Source organism: Cervus elaphus, chromosome 3 (genome assembly GCF_910594005.1).
Source record: "Cervus elaphus chromosome 3, mCerEla1.1, whole genome shotgun sequence".
In the NCBI taxonomy this organism is placed as follows: domain Eukaryota; kingdom Metazoa; phylum Chordata; class Mammalia; order Artiodactyla; family Cervidae; genus Cervus; species Cervus elaphus.
Genome location: NC_057817.1, coordinates 55,308,190 through 55,325,561, shown reverse-complemented (window position 1 = coordinate 55,325,561; position 17,372 = coordinate 55,308,190). Strand labels below are relative to the sequence as shown.

General features: G+C 41.2%; 2 protein-coding genes across 2 annotated transcripts; both read left to right on the top strand.

The window, feature by feature from the left end:
* The first annotated feature begins 7,068 nt into the window (after positions 1–7,068).
* On the top strand, positions 7,069–8,004 carry LOC122679021 (olfactory receptor 2AP1-like). The gene has a single exon (XM_043879261.1). It carries the CDS (start codon positions 7,069–7,071, stop codon positions 8,002–8,004), a length of 936 nt encoding a protein of 311 aa, XP_043735196.1.
* Positions 8,005–15,950: 7,946 nt separating this feature from the next.
* LOC122679014 (olfactory receptor 6C4-like) lies at positions 15,951–16,886 on the top strand. The gene has a single exon (XM_043879251.1). It carries the CDS (start codon positions 15,951–15,953, stop codon positions 16,884–16,886), a length of 936 nt encoding a protein of 311 aa, XP_043735186.1.
* Positions 16,887–17,372: the final 486 nt, after the last annotated feature.

Genomic DNA, 17,372 nt, shown 5'->3' with positions numbered 1-17,372 from the left:
TCAGGTGGTCAAAGTACTGGAGTTTCAGCTTCAGCATCAGTCCTTCCAATGAACACCCAGGATTGATTTCCTTTAGGATGGACTGGTTGGATCTCCTCCCAGTCCAAGGGACTCTCAAGAGTCTTCTCCAACACCACAGTTCAAAAGCATCAACTCTTCAGCTCTCAGCTTTCTTTACAGTCCAACTCTCACATCCATACATGACCACTGGAAAAACCATAGCCTTGACTAGATGAACCTTTGTTGACAAAGTAATGTCTCTGCTTTTTAATATGCTGTCTATGTTGGTCATAACTTTCCTTCCAAGGAGTAAGCGTCTTTTAATTTCATGGCTGCATTCACCATCTGCAGTGATTTTGGAGCCCAGAAAAATAAAGTCAGCCACTATTTCCACTGTTTCCCCATCTATTTGCCATGAAGTGATGGGACCCGATGCCATGATCCTAGTTTTCTGAATGTTGAGCTTTAAGCCAACTTTTTCACTCACCTCTTTCACTTTCATTCAGAGGCTTTTTAGTTCCTCTTCACTTTCTGCCATAAGGGTGGTGTCATCTGCATATATGAAGTTATTGATATTTCTCCCAGCAATCTTGATTCCAGCTTGTGCTTCTTCCAGCCCAGCATTTCTCATGATGTACTCTGCATATAAGTTAAATAAGCAGGGTGACAATATACAGCCTTGATGTACCCCTTTTCCTATTTGGAACCAGTCTGTTGTTCCATGTCCAGTTCTCACTGTTGCTTCCTGACCTGCATACAGGTTTCTCAAGAGGCAGGTCAGGTGGTCTGCTATGCCCATCTCTTTCAGAATTTTCCACAGTTTATTGAGATCCACACAAAGGCTTTGGCATAGTCAATAAAGCAGAAATAGATGTTTTTCTGGAACTCTCTTGCTTTTTCGATGATCCATCGGATATTGGCAATTTGATCTCTGGTTCCTCTGCCTTTTCTAAATCCAGCTTGAACATCTGGAAGTTCATGGTTCACATATTTCTGAAGCCTGGTTTGAGTGCAACTGTGCGGTAGTTTGAGCATTCTTTGGGATTGCCTTTGTTAGGGATTGGAATGAAAACTGACATTTTCCAGTCCTGTGGCCACTGCTGAGTTTTCCAAATTTGCTGGCATATTGAATACAGCACTTTCGCAGCATCATCTTTCAGGATTTGAAATAGCTCAACTAAAATTCCATCACCTCTACTAGCTTTGTTTGTAGTGATGCTTTCTAAGGCCCACTTGACTTCACATTCCAGGATGTCTGGCTCTAGGTGAGTGATCACACCATCGTGATTATCTGGGTCGTGAAGATCTTTTTTGTACAGTTCTTCTGTGTATTCTTGCCACCTCTTCTTAATATCTTCTGCTTCTGCTAGGTCCATACCATTTCTGTCCTTTATTGAGCCCATCTTTGCATGAAATGTTCCCTTGGTATCTCTAACTTTCTTGAAGAGATCTCTAGTCTTTCCCATTCTATTGCTTTCCTATATTTCTTTGCACTGATCACCAAGGAAGGCTTTCTTATCTCTCCTTGCTATTCTTTAGAACTCTGCAACATATTCATCCGTTCTCAAAAATATTTTCAACACTTGTTACCAAATATTGATACATTGTTAACAAATGACAGGTGCACATATTCTTTTAGGAGGAGTTTTTACGTAAATGTCCCTTTCTCTGGGGATTTTTCACAAATTGTCCTGCTTACAACTGCAGCCAAAACAATCACACCCAAAGCTCATTAGCAAATTCTGAGCACAGATCCCCCTGAGCACCATTTGTTGTTTCCCATAATTGATCCTCTGGGTCCATAATAATAGAGTTTATAAAGCAAATGTCCCATTTTGATTGAGTGGGACCTGTTCAGAAGCCTCTTGCATAACCCAGAACTTCAGAAACTTAGGTTCCAGGGGGGAAACCATGTGCCATGGCACAAGGGGAAGCTTCCAGACCCATCACAGACTCTCTCTGACCCTTCTGATACATGGTTTGGATGTTGACTAAGCCACAGAAATTTGTCCTTGGATAGCTATGTTTTAGAATTGTTACAGCTGAAGGGGCAGATATGTTGGAGAAGGCCAGGTATAAATGAAAATGAGTCAAGAAAAGAAATTTTTATGGAAACTTAATCCTGTGATTATTTCTACAGTGTTGCCTCCACATTTGGCTGCAAGTCTGAACTCTTCATGAAACACAGGACATTCAGGTCTGTACACTTCCTGCTTTCTTTTTGAAGGATCATCACCTGAAGTGCTTGTGTTGTCCCTGGACTAACGAGTTCCTGAGGCCACTTCTCAGATAACAAGTCATTGTACTGAGAAAGAGGGAAATGCAGGTCACAGCTTCCTTTTCCAGGCCCCAGAAATGACCCAAGACCAAGGCTTCCGAATCACTGGGCAAATTCTCTACTGCCCCTGGGAATTCCTTTGGGCTCATTCTGAGAAAATAACAGGCTCAGAAATCTTTCTTTAATGAGTCTAAAGGATAGTTGTGTGTGTGTGTGTGTGTGTGTTAGTTGCTCAGTCGTGTCCAATTCTTTGTGACCCCATGGACTGTAGTCCACCAGGCTCCTCGGTCCGAAGAATTCTCCAGACAGGAATATTGAAGGAGTTAGCCATTGCCTTCTCCAGGGAATCTTCCCAACCCAGAGATTGAACCCAGGTCTCCTGTATTGCAGGTGGATTTTTTACTGTCTGAGCCACCAGGGAAGCCAAAAGTAAATTTCTCCTCCCCCAAAGAAAATAGACCTATTTGCAAACACAGACTGCCTGGGGGGTGGGGGGGGGGGCGGTGGTGGAAGCAAGGAAATGGAGGGCATAGATAGGCAGCAGGTCTCTTTGGCAATAATTCTCCAAACTTTTTAAATCACACATCCAATCTGTAAATATTTTGAAATGAAGTTGAGGATATAGTCCCAATATATGTGTATATTAATTTATTTTAAAACTATTTAATGTACTTCTATATAAGCATTATAGATTATGCTTTATAGCAATTAAAAAACAGGAAATTTCAAAAAACAAAACAAAAAAATAAAAATAAAAAACAGGACATTTTTTAAGAGCTAAAAATAAATTAAATACTTCATCAACTTCAAAAAACACATTTTAACATCTCTGAAACTGGGAAATGTTTTATGATCAATGGTAGTTTAGCATAGTGTCATAGTCTAGTCGGTACTATCTTTTCTTCCTTAAAGCCGCATAAAACAATGCTGCATGGAACATTTGATTGTGTCTTAGATTTCACGAAATGAGGTATAATTAGAAGACTGACATATCTCCTTCACAGACCCCAGTAAATCCTCTGGCTCACCCCCTGATGTGAATGTTCCCCACATTTAAAGAACAGTGACAGAGATCATGGAGTTCATCTCAAACTAAAAGGGGTGAGAGAAAATAATTCAACAGAACTTCATAGATTTCTTCAGGGGAAAATCTCTTTTCTACACAACAAAATAACAAACCTGAGGGCATCATAGATCTAATCCTGGCAAGGAAGCATTGAAGTGGCTTCCACATTGTTTTTAGATTCTCCTCACAGCCCTAGGCGAATAGTTAATTTCTGTGGAGTTTACTTTCTTTACCAAAAAATGAGCCCAACTAGCCTCATAGTATTTTATTTCTTGTCAGTTCCATCCCAGCAATCTATAGAGATACCAATCACATGTCAAACACCAAAGATCAGTGTGAGAAAGGGGTCTGAGCACCTGAACAGACATTTTTCCAAAGAATATATACAAATGGCCAACAAGTACATGAAAAGATGCCAACAGCTCTAAACCTTAAGGAAATGTAAATCAAAACTCCAATGAGAGATCATCTTATATTTGTCAGGATGTCCATTATCAAAAAGACAAGAGGGAACAAGTGTTGGCAAGGATGTGGAGAAAATAGAGCCCTTGTACATTGTTAGTGGCAATGTAATCTGGTACAGCCACTATGAAAAACAGTAAAGAGGTTCCTCAATAAACTAAAAATAGAGCTAGCATATGACCCAGCAATCCCACTTAAGGGCATATAGCCAAAAGAAACAAAATCACTACCTCTAAGAGATACCTGCACTCCCATGTTCATAGCAGGATTATTAACAGTAGCCAAAGCACCTAAGCATCCATCAACAGATGAGCAGATTAAAAAAATGTGGTCCATATATAATTTATTTTATGAATATTAAATTCTCAGAAAAGAAGGATATTCTGCCATTTGCAGTAACATAGATGAATTTGGAGGATATTATGCTAGGTGAAATAAGCTAGACAAAGACAAATACTATATGGACTACTTACACAAATACTTCTAAGGAACCTAAATAAAAAGTCCAACTCACAGAAACAGATTGTTGATTGCCGGTGGAAGGTAGAAGTGCTAGGCGTAAGTTGATAAGAGATTTAATTGTAAGATGAATATGGTCTGAGTAGTTAATGTATAATATAGTGACTATAGTTGATAATACTGTAGTATATAATTGAAATTTTAAGAGAATAGAGCTTACACGTCCTCACAAAAGAAAAAAAAAGTATTAATATGTGAAATAGAGGGTGTGCTAATAAATTGCATTGGGGGAATCCTTTCACAAAACATACGTGTATCAAACCATTACCTTGTACACTTTAGAAAGTGAAACTGAGTCGTGTCTGACTCTTTGCGACCCTATGGACTATATAGTCCATGGAATTCTCCAGGCAGAATACTGGAGTGAGTATCCGTTCCCTTCTCCAGGGGATCTTCCCAACCCAGGGATCAAACCCAGGTCTCCGACATTGCAGGCAGATTCTTTACCAGCTGAGCTACAAGGGAAGCCCAAGAATACTGGAGAGGGTAGCCTATCCCTTCTCCAGGGGATCTTCCCAACCCAGGAATAGAATCGGGGTCTCCTGTGTTGCAGGCTGATTCTTTACCAACTGAGCTATCAGGAAATCCCTTTAAATACCTTACAATTTTGTTTGTCAATTGTACCTCAATAAACCTGGGTGAGAGAAGAAAGTGGTCTGATGCAAAATGAACAAGACATTCCCCATCTTTAATGTCCAGATGCAATGTCAAGCAATTTTTAATAAAGATTCAATGTAAGTGAGAATGGCCTCATATTACAAGACTGCATGCTACATATGTGAGGGCGTAGGGGGGTTTTTGTCAATACAGACCTGAGAAGATGCGTACCGATACTGAGTAAGGGGGAAGGTAAGTGATGAGATACACAGATGGACAAAGAGGTCCCTGAGCTCAGGTGTCTGTGGTCTTACAAGGAAGATAGGCTCCACCCTTTATAACAGGCCCTATGGAAGGATACCCGGCAGGCGCTCAGTCACTAAGTCGTGTCCGACTCTTTGCAACCCCATGACTTCAGCCTGCCAGGCTCCCCAGTCCATGGGACTTTCCAGGCAAGAATACTGGAGTGGGTTGCCATTTCCTCCTCCAGGGGGTCTTCCTGACCCAGGGATCAAACCGACATCTCCTGTGTCTCCTGAACTGGCTGGGGGATTCTTTACCATGAGCCATCCGGGAAGCACCATACCAGGCACAGACTATAAATTATGGGAGACAGGAGGAAGCAGTGAATTCAGCCTAGGGCTTACAGGGAAGGCTTCATATAAGAGGTCTTAAGGGGACTTCCCCAGTGGTCCAGTGGTTAGGACTCTGAGATTCCACTGTGGTGGACATGGGTTCCATCCTTGATCCAGGAACTAGAATCCCACATACACATTCTGCACAGTGTGGACAAAAATAAATAAAGCTTTTTTAAAAAAAAGAAGTCTTAAACTAGATCTTAAAGGATGAATAGGTGTTTGCCAATTCTAAAGAGGCCTGGGAGAACAGCAGAGGATTTTTTTTTTTTTTTGCTTATTTGTTTATCTATTTAATATATTAATATAGTAATAATTGCTTTTTGAATATCACCACGTGGCAGTCACTGCTAAAATTTTTACAAGCATTATGTCATTTCATCGTCACAAATATCCTGTTACTATTCCCATTTTACAGAAGATTACTTAATGAGTTTCTTGCAAGGACAGGCTATAATGAACTATTTCACCAAAACTCAGCCTCTGTTCACCGATGCCAAATGGAGACATGGAGATAGAGTTTTGGGTGAAGTAGAAAAAAAGTAGCTTTTATTGCTTTGCCAGTAGGCTAGTGCCCTCAAGACTGTGTGACTCACCCTGGAGAGGGTAGTGAGGAGTAGGGTGTGATCAGCTCATGGACAGTTCTGGGATTGGCCAGCATCAAGTTGAAGTTCTAAGTATCATCAATCTTCTAATTTCAACCAGTCTAGGGTCTATGTGCTAGCAGTTTTCACCTGGAGGGAGTCTGCTTCCTGTAAAAATAACTTAGGAAAGTGTGTCAGGCTTTTATCTATATCTTTCAGGGAACTGTGAGTTTGGAAATTCAGCTATGTGGCAGAATTACGGTCTAAATTGTTACCAGTTTCCCAGACCAATAGCTACTCTTTATTTCTACATCTTCACATTTCCCAATCATTAACTCTTGAGTCAGCATTTTACTTCGGAAGACAAGGACATGGGGACTTGTACACAGTTTCACTATTATGTCATCTTCATTAAACTGAGAACTGTGTTTCCCAGAATGCCCTCACCTGTATGGTCCCCCTTCGTATAGAGTCAGACGGAAGAACTAGCAAGAGGTCTGAAAATAGAAAGTGATGCAGCATTACTCTGAAAGTTGTTTTGTAGCCAGATGAGGTGATGGACAGAGGAAGCTGTGATCAGTGGATCAGAACACATCTTAGTTCTTCTGATCTTAGCAGAGGATTCTGTATAGACTTTCTCAGATGAAATAAAAGGGAGAAAAGAGGGAGGGAAGAAGGGAGTGAGAGAGGACAGTCACTGGCATCCAATAATTCTTTCAGGATTCTAAAAAAGGTGACATTTTTGACTAGGGAAGGGCCTCTAGAAGCTTCTGCTCTGCTTCCCTCAATCCAGTGGGAGGCATATCTGATGCTTCTATCTGCCCAAGATTGCTAATGTCTGATGTCTCTATCTGCCCTGGATTGCTAATGTCTGATGTTTCTATCTGCCCAGGCTTGCATGTTTCTGGAAAGGACCTGAAATCCACAATGGCCAATCAGACCTTGGTGACTGAGTTCTTCCTCCAAGGCCTGACAGACACCAAAGAGCTTCAGGTGGCAGTTTTCCTGCTCCTGCTGCTTGCCTACCTTGTGACTGTCTCTGGAAACCTGGCCATCATCAGCCTGACCTTGTTAGACCCCCGCCTGCAGACCCCTATGTACTTCTTCCTCCGGAATCTGTCCTGCTTGGAAATTTGGTTCCAGACTGTCATCGTGCCCAAGATGCTGCTCAACATTGCCATGGGAACTAAGACCATTAGCTTTGCTGGCTGCATTGCCCAGGACTTTTTCCACATCTTCCTGGGGGCCACGGAGTTCTTCCTCCTCACAGCCATGGCCTATGACCGGTACATCGCCATCTGCCGGCCCCTCCGCTACCCCATCCTCATGAGCAGCAGAGTCTGCACGCGGCTCATCCTCACCTGCTGGCTGGTAGGCTTCTCCCTCATCCTCATTCCCCTCGTCTTCACCAGTCAGCTTCCATTCTGTGACACCCACATCAACCACTTCTTCTGTGACTATACACCTCTGATGGAGGTGGTCTGCAATGGGCCAAAGGTACTGGAGATGGTGGATTTTACCCTGGCTTTGGTGGCACTGCTCAGCACGCTGGTGCTGATCTCCATGTCCTATGTCCAGATTATCCGGACAATTATCCGGATCCCCTCTGTCCAGGAGAGGAAGAAGGCTTTCTCCACCTGTTCCTCCCACATCATCGTGGTCGCCATGTGCTACGGCACCTGCTTCTTCATGTATGTAAAGCCTTCTCCAGGCAAAGGGGTTGATCTCAACAAAGGAGTGTCTCTAATCAATACAGTTATTGCCCCTCTCCTGAACCCCTTCATCTACACTCTCAGGAACCAGCAAGTGAAGCAAGTGGTAAAAGACTTGGTCAGAAAAATGACTGGGCTCCAAAATAAATAGCAACACTACAAGGCACCTTCCAGGGTGTGTGAGGAGTCGAGGCTCACTCACTCCCATTACTTTGTCCTCCACAACCCCTCTCAGATTCACTCTACCTCTGTATTTCAACATATAATTCATGTGCCAAAGATGACCAACTGTCAGAGACTGCGAGTGGTTAGTGCACACTCTTTGCTTCCCTGTAGCCACCTACATTGGTTGTGTCCTCCCACACTGACACTGGGTTTGGCCATGTGGCTTGCTTCATACAAGTGACACTTAATGTTTCCATTGTTAGTTGCTCAGGCATGTCCAACTCTGTGAGCCCATGGATTGTAGCCCACCAGAGTGTTCGTGGAATTCTGCAGGCAAGAATACTGGAGTGGGTAGTCATTCCCTTCTCCAGGGGATCTTCCTGACCCAGAGATTGAACCTGGGTCTCCCTCATTGCAGGCAGATTCTTTACCATCTGACCCACAAGGAAACTTGCAGAAACTCAAGAAGTCTTAGAAACCTACAGCTATGTGAACAATTTAGCCTAGGCAAAATTTGCCCCCATCACCCTTGCAGATAAATTCACACACACAGACACACACAGACATGCATGCTCCCTGCCACCATGAAACAGAGCTGCCCAGCTGACAGTGATCAAAGATACATGAATGGGTCCATCAAAGACCGACAGAGAACCATCCAGATAAGCCCAGCCCAAATCGCCAACCCACAGAACCATGAATAAAACAAATGTGGTTGCTTTCAGCCACTAAATATCAAAGTGGTTTATTCAACAAAAATTCATCAACAAAAAGTAAGCATATATGGTAAACACATGCAGTGTCCTGATTCAAGATCTACCATTAAGAAGTGAGGGACAGAATGATTGCCCATATGAGCTGTAGTTGGGATGATCAGGTCAGGAAGGAGGAAGAGGTCAGAAGAAGGTCTCTTCTCACCTATGGTCACAGACCATAGTTACCGAGAAATAGATTGTCTACAGGATGCATATTGAGGCAGAGTTATTTATTTTTCTTCTGGGGCATTCAGTGTCCTCGTCACAGGTAATCTGGCCCCTGAAGTAAGACTCAGATAGGGAGGTTGGTAGATTTTGAAGGTTTTATCCTATGGAGCCTAACTTTAGCACATTCTCTGTGTAAAATGAGGTTTTTAAATTTCCCAGAAAGCTCAGGAGCCACATGTAGCCTCAACTCCTCCACACTCTCTTCAAGGGCACTTCTGAGACATTGTTTTCCAGGGACTTCATCACCCAAAATAAAGTTCTCAGATGAAGGTGATGGCCTACAGGAGAGAGACCCAGAGCTTCCCTAACTGGGAAGCTGCAGGAAATGGTCAGGCAAGAGGAGGGTGTGCTGATTTACCTACTTCCCAGCCTGAATCAATTTTTTTTTAGTATTTTTGACTACACTGGGTCTTTGTCGATGCACACTGAATTTCTCTAGTTGGGATGCGCAGGCTTCTCATTGCAGTGGCCTCTCGTTGCAGAGCATGAGTTCTGGGGCGTGCAGGTGTCAGTAGTTGCAGCTTGTGGGCTCTGGGTGTGTGGACTCAGTAGTCACGTGCAGGGGCTGAGTTGCCTGGCAACATGCAGAATCCTGCTGGACCAGGTGGTGAACCCCTGTCCCCTGCCTTGGCAGGTGGGTTCTCCACCACTGGACCACCAGGGAAACCTCTGAATCAGTCTTAACTCCATTCCCCAAGCCCAGTAAAGACAGACAATTAAAAAGCCAGGTCCAAAGCAAACAAATGTTGTATGCACCCACCTTAGCAGTTGCATCTTAAAGGCTAACACGCTGCACTGATACCTCTAAATTCATTTCACCTCCCCTCCCAAGTTTTACAATGTGAAGGTAATTCCATTGTGAGGCCCCCACCAGGTCTGTGGAATGATGGGGAGAGGGGCTGAGGACACAGGACACAGTTTATAACATGTGCATATAGAAGAAACCATATGCTCAAGGCATTGAATCAATATTCCAGAGATAATCCGGTTAAATGGCTCTTTCCAGTGGGATTTTCTACCAAATGTTACCTACACACCACACAGGTTAAGAAACCTGAAAGGATTTCAATTCTCAAACAATGGAATCTCTGTCCCGGGAATAATTTAGGCAAATAACTCGCTCTGGCGGGGTTCTGTGTGGTTTTGTTTTGTCTTGTCTTGTTTTGTTTTAGAAAATGTCAGACACTGAAGGGACACACCCAAGGAACTCTGCTTAGAAACAATCCTCAGGAGAAGTCTTCAGGATTCTCAATAAAATTAAAAGATCAATATAAAATCCTTTAAAAAAAAAAGTGACAATTGGCCATACATCTACTCTTGTCTCAAACCTCAAAAGGGAAAAATAATAACTTGAAGTTTTCTTTTCCTCCCTTCCTAATAACAGGTGCCAGGCCGTCTCTGAAGGTGAGTGTGGAGCTCAGAGCGGCTCTAAATTTTCATTCTGTTTTAGTATGGGAGAGATCATCCCACACTAAACATCCCATTTGTTTTCATCCTGGACAACACAACTCATTCCAGGGGTGGGGGAGCAGAGGAAGGGAGAGAGAAAAGGATAAATAAAAGACAGGCAAGGGGGGGAACTTCCCTGGTTGCTCAGTGGCTAAGACTCTGAACTCTCAATTCAGGGAGCACTCCTAATTCAAGAGGCCTGGGTTCGATCCCCGTTCATGCTGATCCCACATGCCACCCAGCGGAGCCTAAATAAATAAATGTTGGTTTTAAGGGGTAGGAGGGAAATGGGAAAGAATGAGAGGGAGTAGGAAAAATAGGAGGGATGGAGGGAGACAAAGAAATTCTAATCTTGAAACTCCTGTTTACAAATGCATTTCAAGGTAGTCAAAGCATGAGTTCTCCAAAATTATTTCCCCTTGGAAATTTCCTTCTGAGTGCAATTTTTTTTTAACTTTTTGTCAGCACTGAGTAACATGTGGGATCTTAGTTCCTTGACCAGGGATCGAACACACCCCTCCTGCGATGGAAGCTCAGAGTCCTAACTATTGGACCACCAGCAAAGTCCCTACGTGGAAATTTTTTAAGCGCTTTATTGAAGCATAAAATATATTTGTAAAGATGCAAAAAAAAATATTTTTTGAAACTTTTATTTAAAAGGTGAATATCTGGATGTGATCTGGCCAAACAGATTGGATGCTTGGAACAAATCCATTGAGCACAGATATCTATAGATTTTAGTGTTTCTAAAACCCTCCACAGTTTTCTGCTTGTTCTCAGTTGAAATGCCCTTGGTTCGATTAAAATGGTATCAAAATCTTCAAATTGCACGACATGAATAATTGGTTATGGGGATTCACTATTCTATATTTTGTCTGTTTATAAAAATTAAATTTTTTCAATATAGAAACATGAAATGGGTTGTATTTAAGTAGCTAATGTGTTGGGGCTCAATGTGAAGTTTTACGTCCCAGTATTTTAAAATGTTATATTTGGACAGAAATCTCTTGCTGGAATAATTTATGAGAACCTATCCTTTGACTACCTTAAAATCTACTTGGAAACATTAGTTTCAAGATTACTGAATTTCTCTCTTCCTTTCTCTTCAGGTCAAATCAGTTGTTCAGTCATGTTCAACTCTTTGTGACCCCGTGGACTGCCGCACGCCCAGCTTCCCTGTCCTTCACCAACTCCCAGAGTTTGCTCAAACTCATGTCCATTGAGTCCATGATGCCATCCAACCATCTCATCCTCTGTCGTCCCCTTCTCCTCCTGCCCTCAATCTTGCCCAGCATCAGGGTCTTTTCCAACAAGTCAGTTCTTCATGTCAGGTGGCCAAAGTATTGGAGCTTCAGCTTCAGCATCAGTCCTTCCAATGAATACTCAGGACTGATTTCTTTTAGGATTGACTGATTTGATCTCTTTGTGGTCCAAGGAACTCTCAAGAGTCTTCTCCAACACCACAGTTCAAAAGCATCAATTCTTTGGCACTTCAGCCCTTTCTCTTTCCTCCCCACCTTTTCTCATCCTTCTCCTTCCCTCCCCCTCCCCCCACTCTCTTCCTCCCTCCCTCTCTCATTATGACTATCCCACTTTTTCTCACTATGGACCGGCATCCTTGATTCTTCATCCACTGTGACATAGCCTTTTATGCCTGCCCCATAAAATCTAAATCTTCTTCCATAACTGACTGCATACAGTTAGCAAACTCAAATACTATATAAGCACCCAGGAAAGAGATTCTAATTATGACAGCTTGGCCCTTGTGTTATCAAGTTCCCATCACCAGTGGTTAAGGAGCTACCAAGAAAGGTTCTCTTAGGAGAATGTGGGCTGGGAAGAAATGATCCCACATACTGAATACAAAATAATCTCTCTGTGCCAGCTTCTGACTGACCACATTTATCTCTTCTTTCACATGTTTACACCACCTTGGCTTCTTTTTTATCTTCTTATCCTTTGCTTCTTTGAAGAATCCATTTCCAGTATCTCTCCTGTCTTGGTTTACACACCTTTGTCCTTCTGCCACTTCCATTAGCTTGTTTTGTCTTTCCTACTGGGGGTCTAAGGGTTGGAAGACTCTTGGTCAGTTACACATTATCGGTCTCAAACCCATACTTACAGCTTTCATTTTTTAAGTCATTCTGCCTACAGCTAAAGAGTAAGCACACATTCACTACGGAGAACTAAAGACAAACTTCATGATCTCATATATTTACCTTAGACCAATCCTGAAAATAGAAACCATTCTTGTCACCAAACTCAAGAGGAAACTCCAGTACCATCTGCTCTTTTGACCAGAGTCAAGTGTAACAACACCATGGACCTCCCTCTCAACGATTCTGTGATCCTTGAAGCTCAGTCCACTATTGAGTTTTCCATGTAAACGATCTGTGGATTCCAAGTATATGAATAGAAGCCACCTAGAGATGCAGAATCAAAAAGAAAATGGAGGTGGGGGAGACTTCCCTTGTGGTCCAGTGGTTAAGACTCTGCCTTCCAACATAGGGAAAGTAGATTTCATCCCTGGTGGAGAGCTAAGATCCTACATGCCTCATGGCCAAAAAGTCAAAATATAAGACAGAAGCAATACTGTATAAAGTTCAATAAAGACTTTTTAAATTGTCCACATTAAAAAAAAAAAAAACAACGTTTAAAGAAAGAAAATGGGGAGGGAATATCAGGGAAGGTAGTTCAAGTCCATTGAGGAGAAGATAGATGCATATATAACATCCTGCCTTTCATCAGAAAGCAAGAATCAGAGAACAACGGTCCAACACAGGAAAGAAAGAATTTGCTCTGAAATAAATGCTAAACCTCCCACCCCCATGGTGAGACAGTGATGCCACTGACAGTAGGAAGCCAACACCACTTCTGCATTCCTCATGCTCCTGAAGAGGCACATGGCATGCTATAGAATTAGGCAAACCAGCTGTCAGATGCCAATAATTCAGAGTACTTGTTATATGATGTTGGGAAAACTACACAACTTTTATGTTCATTATTCCCTCATCTGCAAAATGGGCAAAATAATAACAATAATAATAATGATAAGTAGTCTACCATTTACTGTATTCCAAGCACTCTTCTAAGCACTCCACATCTAACAACACATTTAGTTCTTATGATAGATTTATGTTGCAATTACTATTCTTACCCCCATTTAACAGATGAGGCAACTGAGACATAGAGAGGCTAAAGAAACTTCTGAAGGTCACACTCCTACTAACTAGGTGGGCCAAGAGCCTAAAAATAACAAATGCCTCAAAGGTAGTGAGCATAAAATGATAAAAGGATGGAAGTTAATAAAGCTCTGCCCAGCTCAGGTAAAATGCTTGATAAACTAATGTTGCATTTTTCTTATTATGATCACCATTATTGCTTCAGTTCCCACAAGACTTTTTCCTGTAACTGATGCCTTTGTCACAGCATCCTCATGGGTCTCTTTGGAACATCTTCCTAGTTACCTGTCAAAAGTTAATTCCCAACATTATTTATTAAGGCTAATTAAAGTTTTCTTGACTTGGGACCCCAGAGAAAAATTTATTCCCCAATGTCTCTGCTGAGTAAACTCAATAAAATGTGTATCACTCAAACTGATAAAAAATTGTATAGAAGTCCAGATCAAGTGGAGGAAAAAAAAGAGACTGTGAGAAGCAAAATATTCCTCTATTCTTCAATTAGTTTAAATAAGGTAGCAACTTCAGAAATTGTAGATCCAATGCTAAGTGGGATCAACTTATAGAAAAGGTAGTAACAAGTGATTGATTAAAGGCAAAGGGAGCTAGGAACTATTTCTTTTCAAACTCCTGCCCAGGAAACCTGTATGCTTTGTGAGCAATCAGGGCACGGCGTAGTACTAGAAAAGTGGGATATATGTTACATTTTATCCTACTTTCTTATCCACATCTGACTTCTCAATTTTGACTCTTCTTGACAGCATCCAGAGATAAAATCCCTCAATATCTTTTCTGACTGTCAAAAAGTGAGTATGTCCTTAGTTCATCAATATTATCACTTTATGGTGACAGATTATGAAATCCAACTGAATGTGATTTCTATTACTGTTTTTTACCATTAAAATTCTCATTCAGGTTCATTTTTTTATATTTAGATTTTGAATATGGGGATAAAGGAAAAGAGAAAGACTCATTTTGTGGTCAGTGGCACTCCAGAAATAACTATCATTGACCATTTAAAATTCTTCCAGACATTTGGAAATATATGTATAAATTCCCAGTTTCTTACACAGATAAAAATCACAATATAAACTTGTGATTGTGTTTACTTCACTAGCAATATATTGTAAACATACAAAAGTCAGTACAGATAATTTTCCCATTTTATTCCAAATACAAAACGTCACAATTTATTTACTTATTCACCTATTGGTGGAATTTTTATCTTTTACAATTCTTCTATATTACAATAATGTAATGAACTTCTCCAAAAAATTATATATTCAGACTTGTGATTATATTTCTGTAAAATACAAATGTAAATTTCTCAATGATAATGTGGAAAAATTCTCCAAAGAGCAAAAAGTGAGCAGAAGCCTGAGCCTCCCATTCAGAGGGTGACACTGCCTTGACATTAGAGTCCGGTGATCACAGTGGGCCAAGGGCAACAGGGACTTCCACTATGAACTTGTTCTAGATAAGCACCCTTGAAGATCCTTAGTTCCTGTGATACCGGAAGATCAGAACAAAGATAAATGCCTAAAATGATTCTTGACCCTAGCAGGTTTTTTTCTGGGAGGAATCCATATTAGTCTGTAAGGAACCAGACTGACTCTTTCCTACTTTTCTGTAGCAGTAACATCTGTGTCCTGAAAACTAAAAGAACATAAGAAAGACTCCTGGTCCAGTAAACATTATTCCCTGAATATTTAAGCAGTTAAAGAAAGCTTTCCTAGAATTATTGGCTACCTATAATCTCTTCTATAGGTTAAAACCAGAAGAAAAAGTCTCATACAAAAAAGAATTCAATATTTTAAAGCTTTCTCCAAACCTGCCACCAGGCACAAAAGCCAGAATGTAAAAAGGGCTATTCACTCCTGCAGAGCAAATGGATCTGGAGCTGTCCAATATGTTGAAGAAGACAGCAATAGAGTAAATTATCAAAGCATCAACACGAAGGAAAGATGAAACATCCCTACAAGATCTTGGAGAAGGGTTTCATAGACAAAGAGGGGGAAAAGCAAAGAGTGGACAAAGAGGTAAATCTTTATATGCAGAAGATGCATTTTGGAGTGCCAGGTGACTATTTCATTGCTTCAAGAAAAAGGCTTCAAAAAGAAAGCTGCCTACATGGGAACCTGGGTAAACATATTTTGTGAAGGGCCAGTTGAGACCAACAGACATTCTGTTAACTTAGATAGAGGAATTTTCCATGAACAAATTTCAAGGGGAATCCACATCCTCCCCTCAACATTCCTGAGCTTTGCTGCCCTTTTCATACCTCATTTCTCTTCTCAGCTTCACAGGCAGAATCATTAGCAATGAAAAACCGAACTTTGACAGAATTCATTCTGCTGGGACTAACAGACATCCCAGAGCTTCAAAGTATTGTCTTCATACTTCTCCTCCTTACCTACATAACCAGCATCTTAGGAAACCTGATGATCATCATCCTCACACTACTGGACTCCCACCTCCAGACCCCCATGTATTTCTTCCTCTGGAACTTCTCCTTCTTAGAAATTTTCTTTATATCCACTTTCACTCCTAGGCTACTGTTCAGTATCTCAACTGGGAACAAGAGCATCAGCCTTGCTGGCTGCTTCACTCAGTATTTTTTTGTGATATTCTTTGGGGCCACAGAGTTTTACCTTCTGGCTGCCATGTCCTATGACCGCTATGTGGCCATATGCAAACCCCTACATTACATGACCATCATGAACAACAGAGTCTGCATCCAGCTAGTCCTCTGCTCTTGGCTGGCTGGATTTCTCATTATCCTATCCCCAATCATCCTGACCAGTCAACTGGACTTCTGTGCCTCCAATGTCCTGAATCATTATTTTTGTGACTATGGACCCCTCATAGAAATATCTTGCTCAGACACAAGACTCCTGGAGTTGGTTGACTTCATCTTAGCAGCTGTGACGTTGGTGGTCACCCTGGTGCTGGTGATTCTCTCCTACACAAACATCATCTGGACCATTCTAAGGATCCCTTCTGCTCAGAAAAGGAAGAAAGCCTTTTCCACATGTTCTTCCCACATGATTGTCATCACCCTCTCTTATGGCAGCTGCATCTTCATGTACATAAAACCTTCAGCAAAAGAAGGAGTTGCCTTCAATAAGGGAGTAGCTGTGCTCAATACATTAATTGCCCCTTTATTGAACCCGTTCATTTACACTCTAAGGAATAAACAAGTAAAAGAAGCCTTCAATAATGTGACCAGAAAAATAGCACATCTTTATTCATTTTAGTGGCCTCAGAATCAGTGGAAATGTTGAATGATTCATTAAAGTTATGCCAACTGATAATTTGACCTTGTGATAACTCCTTTTGTTAAAACTGTTTCTCAGATAAACTGACTGAAAACACACATCAAAATTGAGTTCTACATCTGTCAGCAAGAGAAAGGTATTCAAAGAAGGCCAGCTCAGATATTTTATTTCCTATAGATATCTTTTAATAAAGAAGGAAAATAATATCTTTAGAGTATATACAAAACAGAAGTGTCTGATTAAAAATTGCTTTACTTGTCATAAATCTAGTGATCAGGTGAATGACTGTATCTACCTTCCATGAAGGGCTCTTTGTCTTATCAATCACTATCAAAAAGTTGTAAATATATCTTGTCAGAAATTCCTAGATATTTCCCAGGAGAGATTATTCATGATGCCACGCACATACAAAAAATCTACTTCATAAAACGTTCTCAGGTTTTAAGCAATTTTCTTCTCCCTCCA